A 24,821-nucleotide genomic window follows, 5' to 3' on the forward strand; every position below is an offset into this window, starting at 1 on the left:
CCCTGAGATCATTTTCCTGAAATAGAAAACTACATATGTTTCTCAAATTTCACATCAAGCCACTGCACAGCCTGAACTGCAGGAGAGAACAGAGCCAAGCCTGCCTTTGGGCTTGGGGGAGTAAGAACCCGAAAACAAGATGATTCCTTCCATATCACCACATTTCTTGTCCACAATCTAAACTTGCAAACACCCCTGTTTAACAGCATTTCTAGCGGGGGTTGCTTATCAAGCAGCCTTTGCTTTGTCAAATCAAGACACATAGCCTTGGATTAGTGAGACTCCCTGAGTTCAAAATGACTTCATGGTTGGCTCAGAGTTCACTGTCTCTGTGGCAAGTTGCCAGTAACACATCTACTACCGCGCCTGCCCCCAATCCTTTTCTATACTGATCTAGCTGACTTTTTTTTTTTAGCAGCAAATGAACACAATAGAAAACTAAGGGCCAGATACTGTCACAGCTAATTAACAATCCTAACACCGTAAAAAAAAATAATCATAGTAGTAAATATTTGAAGATCTGAATGCAAATCTCTGAAATGCAATGTCTCAATGTATGTCAAAGCTGTTGGAAAGGGACAATGCAGTTTTTCTTCACTGTGCAGATACAGTTAGACGCTATGAAGGGCTCCTGTTCTTGTGGAAAACACATTAAGCTTCTTTTGCTAATATTTTGTAAAGGGCATTTGTACAATAACAATAGCTAAAGCTTCCTGTTTGCCTGTGTGCTTCCTGGCTAACATTAACGAGACCTGCTAACAATTTTCTTATTTAGCACACAGAACTCTTTCAGATTAGTCTGTAGACTCAAAGACATGTCGTTTCCAAATAAATTAAAAAACAAAAAACCTAACACTAATGGCCCACATTGCACCTGCCCTTCACACTCCCAATAACTTTTCCAGCTATACATTTCCCATTTTCTTACACTGGATCAGTCTGTGTGTCACCCGTCTCCAAAGAACATGTTTTGAATTTATTAAAACCCTGATAGAAGTTGAATTCTCTCATTTGGCAAAGATACTGTCACAGGGACACTTGCTTTTGGCTCCATGACAAGAAATTCATGGTACTTTGTTTGTCCAATCCACAAAAACACCATCCCTCTCCTCCCAACCAGCCCTTCAAGATAATTCTCCCTTCTCCAGAGACTTCTCCAAACAAGTCTGCAAGTCTGAAGTCTTGGGTTTCATTTCATAAACAGGACACAAAACGCGAGTGCAATTCAGGATACTGTCACCACCACATGGGCTGCAGTGCTAATCACAAAAGCTTTCTGAAATATTCCCTAGCTCCTTTCTTTCCAGAGAGAGGCCTAATTTTTAGACCAGGCATCTTTTGAAGGAGGCACAAAATATAAACAAGAAGCAGCCAAATGCCAGAATCCCAGCCAAAGGGTATACATTAGTCATGGCAAGGCTAGGAAGGAAGGGAAGGGCAGCTGGCCCCAAAAAACTGGTGTCTGTGCTGCTCCAATTACCACATCTCACTAAGTAGGATTGCTCAATCCCTTAAAAAGACACAGGCATCCTTCAGATAATCATTTAACTCACACCAGTTTGTTTTTTCAACAGCACCTCTAAACATAAGCTCCTCTTCCAAACTCTCTCTCTTTTCAAAGCTTCCAGCCTATCTAGATGAAATATTTGGTGAGCACTCCGCTAACCACACTGATTAAATACCTCACAGCGGTAAAAGTAAGCAACCTCATAGGAGCGTATGTATGTATGTATCAGTTTAACAGATGAAGAATAAACACAGGAATGAACAAGAATCAAATCCTCAAAGGTATTCAGCTGCCTAAACACCTCCCGAGATGTAGATTTAATACACTTCTCTAAATTGCACACAGGACGTAACAGCAGAGACTTGAATCCAGACTCTTGGATTCAAAAGCACCTTCCCAGCTTTAATGTTTTATTAGAAACTTCCATCATTTCAGTTCAGCAATGGACCAGACTCTACTTCTATCTATCCTAGTGTACTCTGCATCAACCCTGCTAACAGCAGAGGAATTCTCTGGATTTATTCAGTACAACAGAGCCATCCCTAGCCCTAATGATAAGCAACTGGGAACAGGTTACAAATAAACTTTAAGGACTTAATCACTGCTTAACATAAAGAGTCAGCTCTTTAAAAGTGCACAAGCCAAGGAACTAGCCTCTTTCTCATAAATGAAAAAAATTTGTCAAGGTATTTTCCTGTTGAAAATATACTGTATATTAAAAAGTTATTCTGTCTAACACAGATATAGCCCAGTATTAGTTATGTGGCTCCCAGAAATGTTTTTTGTGAACTACAAACATTTATCTTTCACTTCACTGTCTGTAATCACCATAACAGTATGCATTTCTTTCTTACAAAATTGATTTTATCTGAAGAAACTTGTGATCCCGAGATCTGGTGGAAGGAGAGCATTTACAAAAGATCCCCCAAAAGTATATGAAGCATCTCTGATACACCATTTTCCCTGTCATGATGACTAGAAGTTGAAGACTGACCAGACAAGTATTTCCCCAGAAAAATTATTTGGGTCAACATTCACATATGAGATGAAGTCTCTACCCGATAACATGTTACTTCCCCCAACTATTAATGTATCTAGAGTGCAATGATATTAAAAAATTATTCTGCACAAATATTCAGTTTGTTCCAATACTTTTTGGTAATTTTGGGAGGTGGTTCATAGCATGATGTTGGGCACTCTCTACCTCAATAATGCCAGACTGACATTCTTCCCTATGTTTCCAAATCCTCCTCCACAGGTTTAATCTCTCTTTGGTTAGATCTAATCTTAAACCATGTAAATTTAGTACAATCATAGAATCGTTTAGGTTGGAAAAGACCCTTAAGATCATCAAGTCCAACCATTAACCTAACACTGCCAAGTCCACCACTAAACCATGTCCCTAAGCACCACATATACACATCTTTTAAATGACTCCAGTGATGGGGACTCCACCACTTCCCTGGGCAGCCTGTTCCAATGCTTGACAACCCTTTCGGTAAAGAATTTTTTCCTACCATCCAATCTAAACCTCTCCTGGTGCAACTTGAGGCTGTTTCCTCTTGTCCTATCACTTGCTACTTGAGAGAAGGGTCCAACACCCACCTCACTACACCCTCCTTTCAGAGAGGTGTAGAGATTGGTAAGGTCTTCCTTGAGCCTCCTTTCCTCCAGGCTGAACAACCCCTCATAAGACTTGTGCTCCAGACCCTTCACCAGTTTTGTTGCCCTACTTTGGACATGCTCCAGCACCTCAATGTCCTTCTTGGAGTGAGGGGCCCAAAACTGAACACCGTATTCGAAGTGCGGCCTCACCAGTGCTTACTACAGGGGGATGATCACTTCCCTGCTCCTGCTGGCCACACTGTTCCTGATACAAGCCAGGATGCTGTTGACTGCCTTGGCCACCTGGGCACACTGCTGGCTCATATTCAGCTGGCTGTTGACCAACACCCCCAGGTCCTTTATTGCTGGGTGGCTTTCCAGCCACCACTCTTCCCCAAGCTTGTAGCGTTGCATGGGGTTGTTGTGACCCAAGTGCAGGACCCGGCACTTGGCCCTGTTGAACCTCATACAATTGGCCTCAGCCAATCTACCCAGCCTGTCAAGGTCGCTCTGTAGAGCCTTCCTGCCCTCAAACAGATCAACACTCCCACCCAACTCGGTGTCATCTGCAAACTTACTGAGGGTGCACTCAATCCCCTCATTCAGATCATTGATAAAGACATTAAACAGAACTCGACCTAATACTGAGCCCTGGGGAACACCACTTGTGACATGCCACCAGCTGGATTTATCTCCATTCACCACCACTCTTTGGGCCTGGCCATCCAGCCAATTTCTTACCCAGCAAAAGTATGCCTGTCCAGGCCATGGGCAGCCAATTTCTCCAGGAGAATGCTCTCAGAAGCAGTGTCAAAGGCTTTACTAAAGTCCAGGTAGACAACATCCACAGTCTTTCCCTCATCCATTAAGCAGGTCACCTTGTCATAGAAGGAGATCAGGTTAGTCAAGCAGGACCTGCCTTTCATAAACCCATGCTGACTGGGCCTGATCACCTGGTTGTCCTGAATGTGCCACATGATGGCACTCAAGATGACCTGCTCCATAACCTTCACTGGCACTGAGGTCAGACTGATAGGCCTGGAGTTCCCTGGGTCCTTCTTCCGCCCTTCTTGTAGATGGGCATCACATTTGCTAACCTCCAGTCAACTGGGACCTCTCCGGTTATCCAGGACTGCTGATAAAAGTGGCTTTGTGAGCACTTCTGCCAGCTCCCTCAGCACCCTTGGGTGGATCCCATCTGGCCCCATAGACTCGTGTGTATCTGATTGGTGTAGCAGGTCACTAACCATTTCCCCTTGGATTATGGGGGCTTCATTCTGCTCCCTGTCCCCTGTCTTCCAGCTCAAGGAGCTGGGTACCTGGAGAATAACTGGTCTTACTATTAAAGACTGAGGCCAAGGTGGCATTAAGTACCTCAGCCTTTTCTTCCCGCATCTAATAAAGGATGGAGATTCTCCTTAGCCCTCCTTTTGTTGCTAATGTATTTACAGAAACATTTCTTATTGTCTTTCACAGCAGTAGCCAGATTAAGTTCTAGTTGGACTTTGGCCCTTCTAATTTTCTCCTTGCATAACCTCATGACATCCTTGCAGTCTCCTGAGTGGCCTGCCCCTTCTTCCACAGGTCAAAAACTCTCCTTTTTTTCCCTGAGCTCCAGCCAAAGCTTCCTGTTCAGCCAGGCCAGTCTCCTCCCCTGCCACCTCATCTTTTGGCACATGGGGACAGTCTGCTCCTGTGCCTTTAATATTTTCTTTTTGAAGAATGCCCAGCTTTCCTGGATTCCTTTGCCCTTCAGGACTGCTTCCAAAGGGACTCTGTCAACCAGGCTCCTAAACAGGCCAAAGTCTGCTCTCTGGAAGTCCAAGGTGACAGTTCTGCTGACCCCCCATCCTTACTTCTGAAAGAATCAAAAACTCCATCATTTCGTGATTGCTATGCCCAAGATGGCCTCCAACCATCACATCACCCACAAGTCCTTCTCTGTTCATAAATAACAGGTCCACTGGGGGGTCCTTCCCTAGTTGGCTCACTCACCAGCTGTGTCAGGAAGCTATCTTACACACACTCCAGGAGCCTCCTAAACTGTTTCCTCTTGTATTTCCAGCAAACATCTGGAAAGTTGAAGTCCTCCATGAGAACAAGGGCTAGCAATTGCAAGACTTCCTCCAACTGCTTATAGAATATTTCATCTGCTTCTTCATCCTGGTTGGGTCGTCTATAACAGACTTCAACCATGATATCTGCCTTGTTGGCCTTCCCCATGATTCTTACCCATAAACACTCAACCCTATCCATCACCATCATCAGCTCTAGACAATCAAAACACTCCCTAACAAGGGCTACGCTACTGCCTCTCCTTCCTTGCCTGTCCCTTCTGAAGAGTTTATAGCCATCCATTGCAGCCTTGCACTTGTGCGAGTCATCCCACCATGTTTCCGTGATGGCAACTATGTCATAGTTTTCCTGCTGCACAATGGCTACCAGCTCCTCCTGTTTGTTGCCCATGCTGTGGGCATTGGGGTAGATGCACTTCAGTTGGGCTACTGATCCTGCCACCTTTTTGGGGGGAGAAGTCTTAATTCCTACATGACCATTCTCAGGCGCTTCTGTGGTTTCTAAACCACCAATAATCCTTGCATCTTTGCTGCTGCATGGATCTCCATCCCCTACCCCTACTGAGACAGCAGACCAAAGGACCTCGCCAGCACACTGTCCCTCAAACATTGGTGTGCCGCCCCCAGGCTTATCTCTAGTGAGCCTGGTTTTACCCCTTTCCCCCTTCAAATCTAGGTTAAAGCTCTTTCAGTGAGCCCTGCTATCTCCTGTGCAAAGATCCTTTTCCCTCTTTGAGGCAGGTGTACCCCATCTGTTGCCAGCAGGCCTGGTGCTGTGTAAACCCACCCATGATCAAAAACCCCGAAATTCTGCCAGTGACACCATGCTCAGAGCCAGGTATTGATCTGCTGGCTCTTCCTGTCTTCCCTCATCATTCCCTGCAACTAGAAGGATACAGGAGAACACTACTTGTGCTCCTGATCCCTTAACCAGTTGTCCCAAGGCCCTGAAGTCTCTCCTGATTGCCCTCAGACTACTTGTTGCAACTTAATCACTGCCTGCCTGAAAAATCAGTAATGGATAGTAATCTGAGGGCCATACCGGGGTAGGACGCTTCCTCTTCCTATCTTTAAACCAGGCCCCAGGGAGGCAGCAGGCTTCCTTAAGAAGTGGGACAGGTCTGCATATTGGGCCTTCTGTTCCCCTCAGAAGAGAGTGTCCTGTAACAATGACCCATTTTGTTTCTTTATGGAGGCAGTTTTGATGCAGGGTGTAGGTCAACTTAACCTTGGCGACACCTCCAAGCTAGATGAACAATCATCTTCGTTATTCCTTGGTTCCACTTGCAGAGCCTCGTACCTATCATGCAAGGGCACCTGGGAAGGCAGTCACAGAGGAGACATGCTGCCTGCTCCAGGCAGGAACTTGTCACCATTGCCCCCTATCCATTAAGTCACTGTGTTCAGCTGAACACAGTAGAGACCAGCTAATTTTCCAGTTAGTTGCTTATGATTGCAAGTGGCCCTGAAACAGAACTCTGGACCTTCCAACCCAAAACATTTTATGATTCTGCGATCTAAATACACATGACCTTTGAGAAATTTGTGTGTGAATTCTACCCAATTTAACAGCTCAGCCATATTCTTATCTGCCATGTAATACTTCACGAGACTTCAGATATACAATAAATTGCAGATGTGTATCTCTAATAAGAATTCTCCATCCATAATACAGTAACCTGTAACTAAACCAGATAGGCATTTAGATTTTATTAAGATAGCTTTATCCAAAATACCATATAAAGGAAAAGTTATCAGAGGTTATAGATGGTGGGTGGAAGAGAGCAGTGAGTCACACTCACCATGAGTAAAGTGCTGAGCCTCTGAAAAGCATTGCTAACATGTCTGTGAAAAAACAGCTCTCTCTTCCTCTCCACAACAGCATTTCTGAAATAAGACAACTGAGTATTCAAGTGGCAAAACCAATACTTACTGTTGCAACCTTGGGGGGCAGGAGCAGGGAAGTTCCAAAGTTTTAAGTTATTTAACTAAAGAGCTGTCAGTATCATTTTCTAATGCAGAATGGTCAGCTGTCTGGTTCATTCCAAACAATGCAATGGTCTTTCATCAATCCAAATGAGAAATAATAACACCCCCCCCCCTCCTATTTTTAATATGGAATATTACAGGAAACTATCTTCCAAAAACAATGGGAATCCAAGATTCGGAACTTATCCTTTGCAATTCATGGGTGGACTCTGTTCGATGAGATATATAGCAATTTCAAAGCAGTTGGTAAAAACCTCAGAATATGTTTGAGCCTTCACCTTTCAGGTAAGAAGCATTTAGTCTTTATTATACCTCCACTGAAAAAAAATTGGCTACAAGGCAGTTCAAGCCAGCAGAATCAAGGATGAAAGATAAACAATTTCATTCCCAGAGACACACATCAAGAACTGCTTTTCAAACTCTTCAAATCCTGATCTCCGACACTACTTGTCTCAGTGCACTGACTAATCGCAATGAATCTAAAAAGACTATACACAGTCTTTAAATGTTAAATACATACAAAATGTTTTAATGATCCCCTTAAAAATTTAAAGGAGCAAGAGTAATAGTTTCAATGCATGCAGAAGCCTTTCCTACGAAAGCACCCTTGGAATTTCATTTATTTTGGTAAAATCCCCATCACCAAAACAAATTTTAAAAAAATAAACCTTTCTTTTATCAGGGCCAAGTTATGTATGATTCACAATGACTAACACTGTGTCTTGCCCTGTGAATAGGCTCCTTTGTGCTCAAAGGGAGAAAAGGTGGTAAGACTCTTACACTCGGTAAGTTCAAACTTCCCTAGTATTACGAGCATTTGCAGGACAAATTACTTTACTTCACCAAACTACAAGGGAATTTCCAAGAAACAGGTGTGCACAGGGGAGAGCAGAAGAAGGAAAAAAATTAGGTTTGATTCCAACAAAACATTTCTTGTCCTTATTTTCCTTTTTCTTCCTCCTTCTTTACCCTATAAGACATTCCACTAGAGCCAAAACAATGGGCATAATTTGGGGGAGCACATTAAGACAGCAAAGGAGGATGCACAAGGAACTATTTTATCTAAAACAGAAGACTCTCAATCAAAGGGTGGGGGAAGACTTTTTTCTTAAGAGAGATTCTCTGCCTCACCTCCAGAAAGTTACAGCTAAGAACACAAAGCCAAAGCCAGGCAGGTCCAAGGAGCTGTCATTACCACTGTATCCTCCTTTTTCAGACCTCCTTCCAAAGCAAAACCTGAGTCACTGAGTTTAGACAGTCCTGAAGTCCACTACAAGCCATGACAGCCTGACACCAGCTGACAGCACCACTACACTAAGTCCACAGCATTACTCATACCCCATACTTCTCTTCCCCTTCCCCACAGCCACAAATAACACTGCCTCCTAAATTAAGGCATCCATGAGTGACAGTAGACAGGAACTCTGTTACGATACTCTCAGCTCCTATATACCCTCTCCTAACTCCCTTTTAAACCTCCTGCCATACATTTTGGTTACATACAAAGGTTGCAGAGGAGGCCGAAAATTTTAATCTCAGGAATTCAGACTGTACTCCTGTACAGGTTAGAGGAGCACTAGAGAATTCAATCATTTAGTTCACAAGATCTGTTTGCTCTTTCACTGTTACTAGTAATATTTATTGCAACAGACGTTCTCAGGAGGAATTAGGTCCTACAGTGCTGGGCACTAACAACACACCCAAGAAAACACCTCCCTTCCCCAAAGACCTCACAGAAATTACAACCACTGACAGGCACATGCAGTGAGCAGATGGACAAATACTATGTTGGAATAGTGAATACCAGGCATGGTGTAACCTCTAGCAAGAGTTTTGTGGAAAAAAAAAAAAACCAAAACAACAAAATAGGAATTTTTGGGAACAAGTAGAAGGAAGATGATGAAAAGCTTTACTGTACTAAGCATGCTGTTCTATTAGTTTCCATCCAGATTCCCCACTATTGCAGGATCAGTTGTTAGCATCAATCCATTAATTCTGCAACTTGGATAGCTGCATAGCTAGCGTAACTCCTATATTTCACCCAACAGGTAAAGATTTAGTCATAACAACAGTAACATTTTTAAGTCTGCAGGAAGGCATTGCTGTTGTTTTCCATCTGCTCCCACAAGCTACACTAGGTTGGAGGTTAAGAGAGATGGAGAGACGGAAGGGCAGAGAGAGGGTTTTCTTTTATACAGTATGGCTGACACTATTAAAATAAAGAACATACTATGGATCAAGGAAGATCCGTGAAGAGCAGGAACTCTGTTCATCAGTGCTGGATATCCCTCTGCTCAAGCAAGGTAAGAATTCTCTTTCAAATATATCACCATTCTCTCTGAAACTGTTTCCCTTCCTTTAAAAATAAATTCCAAATAATATTTGACTCCAAGCTTACCTGGACCGTATTCTATTTTAGCTTCTTCAGCCACTAGCACAAGGTGAGCATGATTTGCTCACACATTTTATCCCATCTAATAATCATCATCTGGCCACAAAGCCAAATTAAAACTGTGTTTGGAACTGAATTCTGAACCTAACCAAATAAGAAGGGTAGAGCAAAGACAGCCCCTCCTATTAAACAGAACTACTAGTAGACAAATTGCAAGAATCTCTAATGCAATAAACTGACATTTATTTTATGGATCATCATATCCCCCAACCACCTCAAAAAGGTTCTTTTCAGGACAGCTGGCTACTTTTCCCACACGTGACTGTGCCTAAATTTGAGGAGCACTTGATCTGTTGCACCCTTGTACAGTTTATGGGAACAAAGCAGTCACCTTTCTCCATCTAGTCCCCTGACCAAAGGGTGCTAGTTCTACATCAAAGTCTTGAGTGCTTTCACAAGATGGGGGCCTTGCATGGCACATCCTCTGGGAGCTTGGAATTTATCCTCTTGAAGTTAGAGTTGAGTCAGGTGACAGGACTGCTTAGATTGCAAGATCTTTTGGGTGAGAGTTGTTCTTCTGTTACATAGTTCATAGTTATACAGCATACAGTGGACTCTGACTGAAAGTCCAAAGGAAGGAAGATTTGAGATCCTATCTTTCAATTATCATCTAGCACTTTCCTGCTTTATAATACAAGATATTTAACAATAGCTGTCAATCACAGAGACTAAATAAAGAGAAAGAAAGCACTCAAATAAAAAGAACCGTGTCTGATGTTAAGGTATCTTCAATTTCCAGAGAGACTAGAACTATTCAGATTCAATTCCACAAACTGCAACGCAAAAAACTGAACTGCACTGAGCTGGGCATGGAATTTGTCCGCAAGACTTTTTTTAAGATAAGTAACACTATACTAAGTAACACTTTTCACAGGGACTAGTTTAACTGCAAATGTACTTCACTTGTACTGGTCACTTTAATCAAGATTTTAAAGGGGTTTTCTTAAACTGCTCAGCAAGTATTCTAGTATGCTTTTGGGGAGCAATACAGCTGCTGTGTTTTACAGTGAAGTGACCAGTTTAAACAAGATTTTACCAGATCCCTCCTCCACATGGCAAAAAAGTTTTCTTCAAATTCTCAAAGTCAATACATTTGTCAACAAAAACAGGTTTCAAGGAATTGTTAGAAGCATATTTCACAGTAATTAGAGCAATCATATTTATGTTCCAAAATGGAGCACAAGACCAATTAACTGACAGTTGTAGCAACATACTGTATTTCTGAATTACACTGCTCGCAGGAACAACTGAGTTCAGGAATGCACAATGGAAGCAGGAGATAGGTTCAAGATGTTTTGGAGCAGGCTCAATTACAGCATGTCCAGTCAAAATGAATTAAAGCAGAAACATACATAAGAAAATAGACGAAGATGACAAAATCGTATCATTATAATTAACATACCTTGCAGTGACACCTGTGGCTTTCCAAGATAAGAAATCCGGAAGATCAAAGAAGTAGCCTGCCTTCTCCCAGCATGATTCTTGCAAGTTCTAACAAAAAGATTTTTAGAGATGCAGATATTAGAGGCCAGGCATGACCATGTCCTTATTTTAGTGCATCATTTATGTAAAAATGGCAATTTTTCCAAACCCAATATTCTGATCGTCCAGTCTGCTCTACTCACTTTACAGTGTTTTACAGCCTGAGGAACTGAGCCTTTCCCCCACAACAGACTGATCATAAGAGAAGAGTCTCCCATAAAGAGTTCATGGAGGCACATGTTGCAGACCAGTAACATTGGCGCTGTCATTTCCCTGTCAGCTGCTCAATGTCAGCGCAGTCTCAAAGTCAATAGACAACTTTCTCAAAAAATATTTGCTTGAAGAATGCCCTACTTTCTAAAATAAACCCTTTTAAATTTCATATTTTTGAATTATAAGTATAGAAAGAAAACAAACAGCTCCATGTGCACAAGAACAAATCTTTCGAATCTATTTCAAAATGACTGAAATATGATCAAAGCATGTAAGAACCTGTACGCTTTCAGTGAAGTTTTTTTCCACAGCTGGGACATTCGGGGGCTCTCATCCACCTGGATTAACCAGTAACAATCAGCTTTAAATCCACACTACAACCCTACAGTTGCCATCACAGCATGCAGATGAATTCACACAAACAATTAACATTTTATTTTTGCAAACTGTCCCTCTGCAAAATTTCCTTGAAATGCATAACAATACACAAAGCAGTATGAATGCCTAAGTTTCCATTTGAAGAGATTCAAACTTATTTCTTCAGCTGCGGAAATAACTGAAGACAGTTACAGGATAACACTCCAATGCTACCTGAAAGCTCCAGATAGCCACAAGACATTTTCAAACTCCTAAAAAAACTCTTCTACCAAGATAGATCATTTACAGAGAGTTTCCAGCACTATACTCTGCAGAGAGCTAGTGGTCCAGAAAACAAGAGGTTGGTCATCACCTGGGCCAGGCTCTATTCTTTGTTTCTATCTCCAAAGTTCAGTCTGGTTTCAGCTTTTAATAGCAATGCATATTCTTAAAATTACTTTTCCACATAAACAATCTCCACGCTTGCCACAGGTATCAGATGATGATGAATGGTAAGAAGGTTTCCCCAGATCTAATGTTTTCTTCCAGAGTGACATAAAGAGTGAGCATCACTGTCCTCTAAAACAACTATACCATCCAATGGCCACCTCTGGCCTCAGTATGTTAAAATAACTAAAGAATACCAGAACCAAAGTCACAAGGTTCACAAATCAGACCTCCACAGAAAGATAAGTTTGCTTTAAAAACCTCCACTAGCTTTTTAAATAATGGAAACAATGTGAAGTTGTCTCACATAAAAGCAGCTGTTGTATAATTTGTATAATCCCAGCTGGGGTATTTTGGGTGTGGAGTCCTGCTAGATGACACAGCTTCAGCAAGAAACAAGCCTGCATCTAGCAGGCTAAGGCAGAGCTGGAGAGATACTTCAGAAGTGCATGAGATGGGAAACAATGTGGGTCTTCATCCCTAAAGAAGGGATTTGAGGGATGATTTATTTGCTTTCTTGTCTTTTAGCTTTCAGGTCCCACCTTTTTCATCTACTCTCCGTAAGTTCAGGCCAAGACTCTTGCACATTCCAGAAGCAGAGGATTTTTTAGAGAAGTAAAAGTATTAAACACTAAGAGAGTCTCAATAGCATAAGCTTTCTCAACCGCAACTCCAAGTCCTCTGCCCTACCCCCCAAAAAACCCTGTAAGAACCTGTGGTACAAAGCTGAGCAGGAGGTCCAAGTATTCTAGCAAAGGGTCTAGTAGCTTTGTTAATATACTTTTCTTTTCAAAGCTTTTTTTTCAAATTATTCAGTAAATTGTCAATAACTAACATGACAATTTAAAGTACCTGCATGTCCTGGTTTCGGCTGGGATAGAGTTAATTTTCTTCATAGTAGCTAGCATAGTGCTGTGTTTTGGATTTTAAAAGCTGCCATCAGTTTTCTCGAGCAAAAATTAATTACATGCAGTATCAAGAATGTACATGCTGAAGTAAAATAAAAGATAGTTCAATTTTAAGAAATACTGTTTGGCTCTACAATTTAATTCAGATGCTATGTGATTTCAATCCAAAATCTTACAAGTCCGGAAATTTACTGAAATTGAATCTATGAATTCCAGCAACTAAGGTGCAATTGGGTAAGTAAATAAAGCAAAATTTTTATTAGTTTTGGATCATATGAAGAATCTGTCTTCTTTGAATTTAGTTCTTCAAAAGCTTCGAAAATTTACTGGGTTCCTACTGAGTTCAAAAAAGAAATTCTCTGATTACAACTTTTTAACATAAAATGCACAACCTTTGGATGCCTGTTCCTAATCACTCGGGTTTAGCTTACCTCCTAGACATATGTGGCTGTGACTCACATCAAATTTAACTTTATATGTGAATGCAAAGGTGCTCCATGGTTTAGTACAAAGGTCATTCAACCTGATTATTTTGATAATACAAGCCATTATGTATTGCTAACATACCTGACAGTTTTCAAGAAGCAACAGGAGTAGTTTGGCTATTCGTTTTAATCAGAAAAGAAATTGTATTAAGAGTAACTGTCTTCTTCAAACAAATCTGTTTCATCAAAGATACTCCTTGGATCCTTATTCTATTACTTCAAGAATTCCCCAAAGCCACATGTTAGCGACACTAAAATATGTTGTTTCATGAATATCTAAATGATTCATTCGTTGCCATCTTGATGCTTTGTCATCACTAATTAGTACAGACAAAAAAAAAAAAAAAAAATCATAGCATGCCCTGATGCTTTTTCCAAACAAATTTAAAAGTCTCCATGTTTTCGACACTCACTGAAGTTAATTCTAATTTATTTTCACTCGCAGTCAGGAATCTGTGACCACATTAAAAAGATTGTGGAAAAGATCCGGGAACGTTCCCAGTGCTGTATTCATATCCTGCGACTCACTCTCCAAACTCACTTGTAAGGAAACAAATTCAATCTTTCTGTTTTCCAGGGGTACTTATTGAGTCCCCTTTCTTCATATCTCTCTCTGATTGTTTTTGTCTTTCTAACAATTACATCTCCAAACAGTGATTTTTTTATATCCTTACAGATAATCCCAAATAGCTGGGGTTTAAGAATTATGAAGTACAATGTCTTTTAATCTTCCTAGACAAGAAGAGTCTAGGAGAATGAGGGATGGGAGAACTGACAGAGAGCACATGAAAGGCCTCCACTGCCCATATATTCCTTGACAAGTCAAAAGATTATCATGAAGCCATACTGCACAGTTTTGTATTGTGTTATGTGCATTTGTTCACTTCTTAATTGGACTCAAAATACACACACATACAGAATTTCATGTGAGCTCCAGCATCCAATACAATTTTTTGAGACACCTTGAGGCACATTCTCCTTGGGAAAGCTGAAAGAGCTTTCACATTCATATTTTACTGGGTTGCTGAGGTAGTCTGTTTCTGTACAGGAAACCTTTGTTTTCTACTTTTACTGGGTATATAATTTTCTTGTAAGATGAAGTGATCTTCAGACATCTATTATTTGTGAAAACTCGTTTTTTTCCACCAGGAGTAAAATGTTTATATAAACACCAAAGATGTCCTGACTTTTTTATTGTTAACTTGATTAATATTTAATCTGTATTATCTTAAATGCTGTTATAGACAGCCTTCATATCAGATCCCTGCTGGCCACGGGATTAACTAAAGATGGGCTAGAAGCAAGGAGTCCGATTTAGCACAGGTTATCAAGTCTGAATTTCGTGGCTACTTATGAGCCAAAACCCACAAATTCAAAAATCAAAAAAATCAAAAATCAAAAATAGTAGGATATGTAGGGTATCAGTCTCTCTTTCTAAATTATAGAAAACAAATATACATTGTGTGAAATCAGAAAGAGAACAACTGAAGACTTGATGCACGCACTCATAGGGATATAAGAAACTAACATCCCATGCCCTACTCCAAATTCATACAAAGCAAGAACTTAGAACTTGGATCTCCTACACTTTGGATCAGATGCCAAGCCATGCGATAGAGCTATTCTGAGATACCCAAGATAGGGTCTGAGCAGAAATCCTATCCTTGCCAGAGCCAAGTCTGCAAACTGATCAATTTTGCAACTACTAGTTGCACTCAGATTAATCAGTAAAACAATAACTAACTGAATTATCGGATTCATCTTGAGGCTGGAACTAGGGATGGGGGAAGAGAGGGAGCTTGGAAAGTAACCTTTTAGGGTAAGACTACCACTGAAGCTGTCAAAAACTGCCTTGCTGCAACACACCATCTCTGTCTTAGACATGTGCAGGTATTTTCAAGTCCTTGAGGCACCCTGAGCATAGCACCACAAGTCATGTGAGCATCAGAGTCCACATCAGAAAGGACTACAGAGGGACAGACCAGGCACATTAAAGGCTGAGTTGGCAGAAGCTGTAACAAGGCAATCTGTGTGCATGTTGTAAGCCTCATCACACTGCAATGTACTGGAGAGATATGGCTGGGAGACAGACTACGTAGGACACACTTAGAGGTGTAGGTGCTTCAAACCTCCCAGCTGTTAATCCTTTTTTTAAATGGTAGTTCTGCTTGATTAACAACTGCAACTAAAAGCCAACCTCACCAGTCCAAAGTACAACTTATGCATACATGCCTGCATTATGTATGGATTTTGATAACAGAGCTGTTAGAGCATTTATAAACAATTCTAATCAGTTCTGAACCCAATAGCTTGGACTCATTCTCATTTAACATGGAATTGATTATTTATTTTAATGGCAAAATCTTACCAGTCACATTCAATTCAACGAAAAACCAGCTGCAAAGGCAGCAAGCAAGGGAGAAGACATGCATCAACAAAGAAGTTGCTGCCAAGCTAATGCCAGTACACCCACTATTCTTCTTCCCTCCATAGCCAGGACAAGAGGAGTTTTAATAGTTTCTGCAAATTATCTCATTCGTAGCTGCAAGTCACAGGTGTAGAGAAAGAAGAACAATGATGCATAAAAAGGCAGCTGTAACTGAAGACGTGAACAATAACATACAGAAAGACCACTGACCACTGTGCCAGGAAAAAAAAAAAGGGAATTACTTAAAAACTATTAATTTTAGTTATTAATTGCGAAGGAATTATAAGTTAGCCATTCACTCTGTGAAGTGATTTTTTTGCTGAAGGAGCACTCTTTGCTCTTATGTACCACATTAAAAACAGGGTTGTGAAAGCACACTGTAGGAAGACTGCATTTCATTTGGACACAGTTACCAAGCAAATAGCTGCTCCCAGTCCAGCATCCCCCACCCATTTAGAATATGCTACAGTACCTCTGATTTAATAGGACTAGTATTTTTTAGAAATAGCTGATTTGTAATGTCATTAGTATGAGGAAAACATAACAAGCATCCTTTCATTTTTGGCACAAGCCACAATAAAATTTCCAGCCACAGATTAGTAAACAAGATTTTTTCTTCTGTTACCTCTGGGAAAAACATGCTAACAGGCTTATTCTAGAGCTGGACAAACCTTCACTGGAGTTTTTACATTGCTCTATGCTCTCACTGCTGTGGTGTTGGCTTGCCACATCATAGACGTCCATGCAGTCATGTTGTACTGACAAACACTTGCAGCAAAATAATTTCCAAGTGAAGGAGTATGTACCTATGTTTTCAGTTCATATGCACGTATTTACCCACCAGAACTATCTATACACTCACTCAGTCAGTGAGCATGCAATTTCTTTAGCCAAAGTCAACAAAACAGCACAACCTGCTTAGCAAAGCTGCAAAAAATGTACCTACAGCTACAGAAGTAAAGAACTATTGCAATGATGTTTTGCGAGATAATTCTACACAATTGAGAAATCTGAAGAAATAAAGCAAGGGGAGTGAATTTAATTGGTTATTTTGAAAGACCCAATAACCAGGGACTACTTTCTTTTTCAGTGAAGTTTACATTCAAACTTATCTTACTGACTTCAGGAAAACTTTTTCAGAATTATCTTTCAGCTAGTTTCTAAATATTTGTGAAAGCATGATTCTTTATTTCAACTTCATCTACAGTTGATGTTCTTAATTCAGTTGACCACATTCAAAAGTCAAATAGGACTGTATCTACAGAAATTAGCTTTTTAAAAAAAAATCATATATTTGTTTTGTTTTACATTACAGATTTAACACTGGACTCTCTTTATCACCACACATGGTCCACACAGGCAGAGAAATACATAACTAGACCACAGATGTGCACACTTTATCAAGACTGCCCCATAGGCTATACAGTAGCTGCATTCAGTCGAACATTTAGTGTGAACAGCTGTCCCCGGCATGCAAATTTCACTCGCAATGATGGCTTTGTCATAGGAACACCTATCTGCAACCACAAACATCAAGACCACCCAATTAATTTCATGCAGACTAACCACTAGATGCTAGAGGGTAAAATGATTCAGCAGCAGTCAAACTAAACTGAGTGCAAGCCAATACAATTCAAACAAAAGATCTCAAAAGATCTATTATGGCCTTCATAGTTTAGTTTCTTAATTCAAAACCAAAATGGAATAGAGATGAAGAGTTGGAACAACAGAATATGACCTGAGGCCCCTAGTCTGTAGGTAAATCTCTATTCTGGGTACAACGGGAATGTAAGGAGATGAAGAGAAATCTTCAAGTGAAAGCACTCTATGGAAAAGAAAGTAAAAAAACAGCAGATGAGAGTAACGTGTGACTTGGAAGAAAAACTGCAAGATCCCTCTGCAAATAAACACAAGTGTAACAGGAAAGCCACCAGAGATAAGGACCAGCATCTACTTCTCGTATAATGACATCAGCTCATTCCTCACAGCCAATGAGGTCATCTTCAACTTCAGTTATAATAACAAAATGATGATGGGAATGGAAAAGCACAGTTAGGTCACCTTAGCCCTCTTCTCCTTCTCCTCCCACTTCATTACTTCCAATGAGTTCAGAGAAAATTTGCAAAGTCATATTCTTTAGTAATACTTTCAATTGTTTAGATGAAAAAGTAATAGAAATTCAATTCTTTTCTTTGAGGGACAGCCTAATCACTCAACACTTAGCAATACTGCTGAATTGACATATGTCAGACCTTTCCTCGGAGATGTCAAGTTTTCAGATACTACAGTTAGGAGAGCCCAGGGCAAATAGTCAGAAGGCAGGATCTCCTAATGTGGCCTTCCACAGTCAGGTTAGCATTGTGGAAAGGGAGAGGGAGGCTTTGATGACAACGCACACACAATTAGCCTACAGGTATTACAGTCCAATAATACTTAAATAACTTACTTCCAAAAGTGCATCTAGTTAGTCTCCTAAATCACCAGTCTCCTAAATGACATCTCCTAAACAAATTGAGTTTACAGTCACATTTGTACAATTTAGCTTATATTCACAGGACTGCAGTTTCACATGACTGACTCCACGAATATGGAAAATGGAACATCGAAAAGTCAAGGGAATATATTGAATATTTATCAGTTAGGCAATAAACTCAAAAATAAACATTTATGTCAGCCTAAATAAACTTTGAAGCTCAAGAAAACAATATTAAGAGTTCCAAAGAACTGAGGATCCAGGAACATATTTCATTAGGACTCATTTTAAGGTTCTTCCAATTACATGCTGTTTACTGTTACAAATACATGAAGTTTGATTAAAAGAAAAGTATCGAACATATTCCCAGTGATACAAGAGTTAATTCTGCTGGTTACACCAATGGATCTATAAATTGTTCTTAATTATTAATTCTGGGTTATTTTATCATAACTTCAGACACCCTCTCTGCAAAACCTAGATCATTGAAAGCAGATACGGAATGTGCACAGCACCTGTCCAAGGCAAAGATATACAGGGGGAAAATAGCAAAAGCACTTAATAGAAGAAACATTAAATTCCTGAGGACTTCAAAAAAACTTCCAGGGAACTCAAGGCAAAAGTCAACAGTGAATCTTCATGTATCAGGATGCACCCACTGACCTGGAGCATGACTGTACAAAGTGTATGGCTGCGGGTTTTGTTTTGTTTTTAGAACATCTACGTGTTACATGTGTTCCAGCCATGTCAACCTTTCCAGTCAAAAACTTTCCAGAAACATGATGCCTACCAAAGGGACAAAGGCCCAAAGTAACTCCTGGATACCCCTCAGTTTAGCCACTCTTGATTAGTGCCAGTCATAGCAGAATGCGCCCAATCCATTGTTTGCCTTAAGTTTCTGGGATACTGTCAGTTACATGACAACATCAGGGAGGAATAAAGAAGGGAAGGAGTAAAGAAGGGAAAAGGTAAAAGAAAAAAAACCCCATCACTATGGTCCGTGGCACTGTGGTCTGTCACGGAGACTGGGGAATGATCTAGTTCACTGTCTCATACCTTTCAAAAGCTAAAAAGCATATGAAATTTTAGGAGCTTGTTTCAGAAAAAAAGATACCTGTTCACACAAAGCACAGTTAAACAGTGGAACTCATTACCACAGAACATAGGAGGCACAAAAAGTGCATGTGGGTTCAGAAAAGATTAGCTAAATTCATAGAGCTACTCACTACTCATAGACACACACTACTGATCAGACAAATACTGAGTCAAATGGATTTATGGTCTGGCCCAGCATGGTTCTTGCATCAAGCAGCTGGCTGCACCACTTCCAGTCAGATGGCTGGAAATAGTTCTAGAAATACTGGAAGTGTTTTCAGAAAAAAAACTGAACTAAATGTACATATTTGCCGAGGTTGGCAAAAATTTTTGGGAGAGCGTTATACAATATAGCAATAGACTTTTGGGATGCTTTGAGAAGGATCTTATTTTAAAGCAGCTCCTGAGACTGCACTGCTCACTAGAGCAAGCAGTAGCTTGGTAGGGAAGGTTATTTCCTGTATGATATAGAAAACATAAGCAGAGGTGAAGATTTAAATAAGACAAATAAACCACTCAAATCTATGATAGAAATCTTGCTGGTAGCGTACTTGGTGACATTTGGTAGTCAGGAAATCTGGAGTGACCAAAGGCCACGGTAACAGCCAGGCACACAGTGTGAGCAGACACTATATAAACTTTCCTCGGCAGTTCTGCCAACACATCTCAGCTCTAACATTCAGTGCTCACAACGATCCGATTTTGGCCTCAGCAACACAGAGGGCCACATTTTTAAAAAGAGTCTAATTTTATGCTCATGAAGTTCCCATCTAGCCAACTGACTCCACGTGTGGCCTGTGCAAACCAGATACAGTGCAGTTATTTTCTGAATACCAGTTGTCACAATTAAATAGAAGCTAAATGGGAATTCCAGTTTCAACTTTGCAAACCCTTCAGATATTCTCTGTCAAAAAGGCTAAAATAAAATGTTTCTTTCTACCTGCTAATCATGTGACTCACCCAAGGGATGCGAAAACCAAACTTCCCTTTTTGCCAACGTGTGCATTATCACTAACTTAAGAAATAATCCTGCAATCAAAATAGAGTATTTTCTCCTTGTGGTGTATGTGCTAGATCAAAATCTAACTCTACCACACCACTGGGAATTGTGCAGTATTAGCAGGAGGGAAACACACTAAATGCAGAAAAGAAAGATGATACAACTCAAAAAACATGAAGGAAACATTAAGCACCATTTTATAAGTAGTTTTCCTGACCATGCCTTTAATACCTGGTGCAGTACTGTGATTGGCACTGAAGATAAACCACCACTTTTCATACCATTCCTTTCACCCTCCTACTTTGCAGAAAGTATAGAATCAGTAAGCAAAGACTCCATCACGTACCTCCCCGAAGCTAAAAAGTTCAATACTACATGCTCACATCCCAACTGATTACAACCAACTCCATAATAAATGTTATTGTTCCTTCTCATGAGGTGCTACTGTACATGTTTTGCTTAAGGTGCCAGAATTAAACAGGGTAAGCTTAAGCAGTTTAACAGGGTATCTTTGCTAGTCCACTCAGGATGCAGAATGGTCGCATGAGCAGCTCAGCAAGCAGATACTGAGGTAAAAAACCCCCTCTCTTAAGGAAAATAATCCCTTTAGCTGGTACGTCAGGAGCTGAAAGGGGACATATGAACAAGCCCTGCTCTATAATGCCCTTCTGCCAGGCAACCGCTGCTGGCTGGCATGCTGGGTAAGGTGAATTCTATTTCCTATCCATTTCCTCATGAAGGGAACAAGCCCCGCAATACTTGCTCTCCCCTTCATGCTACAGCAATTATGTTAGAGTGCTTTGAGGCCATAGCACAGACTTACATCTCTGGGTGACCACATTCGGAGACCCCACAATCTGTGTTTTCCTGATCAGTCAGGCACTGATATTCCAGACCTTGCAATATTAAAATGTTTTAAACACAATGGATTCATTTAAGGTTTTTACAGCTTCACTTTTTATTATTTATAAAATGACTGACATACGATACTCATAGCTCAAGAAGGAAAGAACTTAGAGATGGATATTTGTATTTCAGTATAGCATCTACAAACAACATTAATTATCCTCTATGATCATTCATCTGTCAGTGCCTGCTTCTACCAGTTAATTCCTTTGACTTTCCCCAGTCTGCACCTTGTTACTATATGACATTTCATGTTTGTATGGACAGGAGACTTTGGCTGCTTGAAATTGGCAGCAAGTAATTTCATTTGGGCTTTGTTAAAATGACAGCAAGGATCATTGAGACCAAATATAAAAGCCAGATTGGAGAAGGCTATAAAAAATTCAAGTGGCAAGCATTTCTCCTTTTATCTGACAGTTATTATTAAAAGGCCATATGTCATTCTGTAACACACAAAATTTAAACTCAAGAGACAGAGGTAGAGTTCCACATTATGAACAGAGCACCTTCCCTCAACAGACGGTCTGCTTCCTACAGATGGGACAGAACTAAATTGAAGCTCTAACTGAACAGTTTCTCTACCAGCAGTGAAAGACATCACACATCCCCAAACTGTTGGATGCAATGCCTCAAAGGCAGTACCTCTGGCCAGGATACCCAATGCTGAGATGGTGCTGTTGCTATAAATCCATCCCAGAAGTAGCACCTACACCCCTGTAAGCATGCCCAGCTAGAGCAGCGGGAGCAGGAAAGACGCTTCCATAACCAAATCCTAGGATACTTTGAGGATTCATTCATTACCTGCAACTGAATTTGCATGTATACCCAACCTTAAAATCAGGTAAGAAAGGCATATGAAATGTTTCAATCAGGAAACACTAAATTTCAATAAAGTCAAAGATATTTCTAAATAATTGAGAGGGAAAAAAAAAGAACCTCAAACCATTTTCATCACAACTTAAGGCTGGCCTTACTTAGCATACCTTTGGGTTCAACACTAAGGCTGAAGACTTTTGTTTTAGAAATTTCGTTCTCAGACATTAACAAAGGGCATTAATCATTAGTACAAATGCACCACAGTCTTAGATGTACTCACTTCCTTTATCCACAGCAATTTAGGTGGCTGCATTTCCACAGACATCACTCCCCCTACATAGCTCAAAACCCTGTGTTGCGTTGCATTGATGCGCTCAACTTGACTGACTGCACGATGGTCCATCCACATAATAATATTCCTGTAGTTTTGTCCTTGGGGGGGTGGGGAAAAAAAAAAAAAAATATATATATTATTTTAGGTCTGGTTCAACCCTACCTCAGTATTGTAAGTTACTAGACTATAAACTGCTTCATGCTTTCATTTCTACATAGAAAAGTGAAATTCTACTTGTGTTAATAATCCACAGCAGATATTTAAAGATAAAATTCTAGCCCTCTCAGACAACTCTAAGACATGCTGGGCACTGAGAATGCTACTGAAACCAATCCGGCTTGTGAGCATCCAAGAACTTTGAAACGCCATGCTCTTGTAGATCATATGTCATTCAAAGAACCCAAACTTCTCAACAAAGTACACATATTTAGTTAAAAATATAAAGAAGCATTTTGGTGACTAAGAACTAAAAATGTGACAAAATCTGAGCAATTACGTTATAAACTGAAATTAACTCAGCTAGTCAGCTAGCTAGTTACAGGGATTCTCTTTCCTCTTCTTTTTATGAGAAGAACTACCCAGATTTCTTTCAGAAATACTGTTTCAGGGGCGATAATTTGCTGAAATGCTTTTATTTTGGACATGGAAGGAAAAAGCATTTGGCAAGTCTGCATAACACGAGAGCAAGAAGCAAAGAATATTTTATCGAAATTAACCTACAGAGGACCTGCTAGGCAGGCAGAACAATGATCCAGATGACACTTCAGATTCCTCTTGTGGTTTAACCCAGCAGGCAGCTAAACACCACACAGCCGTTCACCCACTCCCCCCCTCCCCAGTGGGATGGGGAAGAGAATTGGAAAAAAGTAAAATCTGTGGGCTGAGATACAGTTTAATAAAAGCAGGGGAAAATAATAGTAGTAATGATTATGACAGAAGAATATACAAAACAAATGATGCACAGTGCAATTGCTCACCACATGCCAACTGATGCCCAGCCCATCCCTGAGCAGTGATCACTACTCCCCAGCCAATTCCCCCCAGTTTATGTACTGAGCATGACATCATATGGTCTGGAATCCCCTTTGGCCAGTCTGGGTCAGCTGGCCTGGCTGTGCCCCCTCTCCCAGCTTCTTGTGCACCTGGCAGAGCATGGGAAACTGAAAAGTCCTTGACTAGTGTAAGCACTACTTAGCAACAAATAAAACATCAGCCTGTTATCAACATTATTCTCATACTAAATCCAAAACACAGCACTATGCCAGCTACTAGGAGGAAAATTAACTCTATCCTAGCCAAAACCAGGACACTCCCTTGCTAAGTACACGGACAGTCAAATTCATGACACAGTCACTCATGCATAATCTTGAAAACATACTCCAAGACAAGGCAGAAGTATAAGGCACACCAATATTTCTAACATGGATTCAAGTACAACTTAGAACTGTAAGACTGCCTGAAACCAGATTGTTGCATGCCCATACCAGTATGACAGTATTCAGTGCATTCTTGTCTCTTTATTTAACAACACCACTGCGTAAACTCAAAGTTCTTGGGGATATCAGAGAATAAAAACTGAGAACCGAATTTGACTCAATAGACCAAAATAGCCTCAGACATCATCAGGCATTGAACTGATTGTAAGAGGCTCTCACGCTGAAAAATAAATAATCTCGTCTAAATTTAGCGAAGGACATTTTGGGGGCAAAGCTGGTTTTTTGAGAAGGATAGGAGGATATGACAAAAACAGCTGAGAATAGAAGAGGAACATCAACAGAATTGTGATTAAGGCTCTGTAACTACTGATTTAGCACACACCTAATCTTAAATGGGATTCACTGAGAAACAGTGCATCACAGACTTCTTGAGTCTTCTGAATCATCTGCTCAAAAGCTAGTAAAAAAAAAATTTTTTTAGAAAAAGGTCTGACTGTTTCTGAAGTTTAGCACTGTCCTACACAAAGACAGAACACCAGCGCAGTAAAATACAGAAGCTAAATCTCTTACCTGCAACTCCATGACAGAGTAAACAGTTAGACTATACTAACACTACATTTTTAGTATTCCTTTAGCCAGGTTGGATGGGCATTTATACACATAAAAGTGTATAAAGAAAGAAAGTCATGATTAGTAAAGTCTGAAGGAGAAAGCATTCACAAAAAAAAAAATGAGCACAGATTTTTCTAAGACACAGTATCTCTGATCCAAGATGAAAGAATTTAATCTTAGGATGCTAAACATTTAGCCAAG

At 40.3% G+C, this 24,821-nt stretch overlaps 1 protein-coding gene across 1 annotated transcript in view; it reads right to left on the minus strand.

Moving 5' to 3' along the window:
- Positions 1 to 24,821, minus strand: part of FGGY (FGGY carbohydrate kinase domain containing) — a 327,463-nt gene that overhangs the window by 110,239 nt on the left and 192,403 nt on the right. The window contains exons 10-11 of the mRNA XM_009636237.2: positions 22,519 to 22,670; positions 11,031 to 11,119 (exon numbers count right to left, since the gene is read on the minus strand). Coding sequence (XP_009634532.1) covers positions 11,031 to 11,119; positions 22,519 to 22,670 — 241 coding nt within the window. The remainder of the gene's footprint in view (positions 1 to 11,030; positions 11,120 to 22,518; positions 22,671 to 24,821) is intronic.

This window comes from Egretta garzetta, unplaced genomic scaffold (genome assembly GCF_000687185.1).
Source record: "Egretta garzetta isolate BGI_Z169 unplaced genomic scaffold, ASM68718v1 scaffold163, whole genome shotgun sequence".
Taxonomy (NCBI): domain Eukaryota; kingdom Metazoa; phylum Chordata; class Aves; order Pelecaniformes; family Ardeidae; genus Egretta; species Egretta garzetta.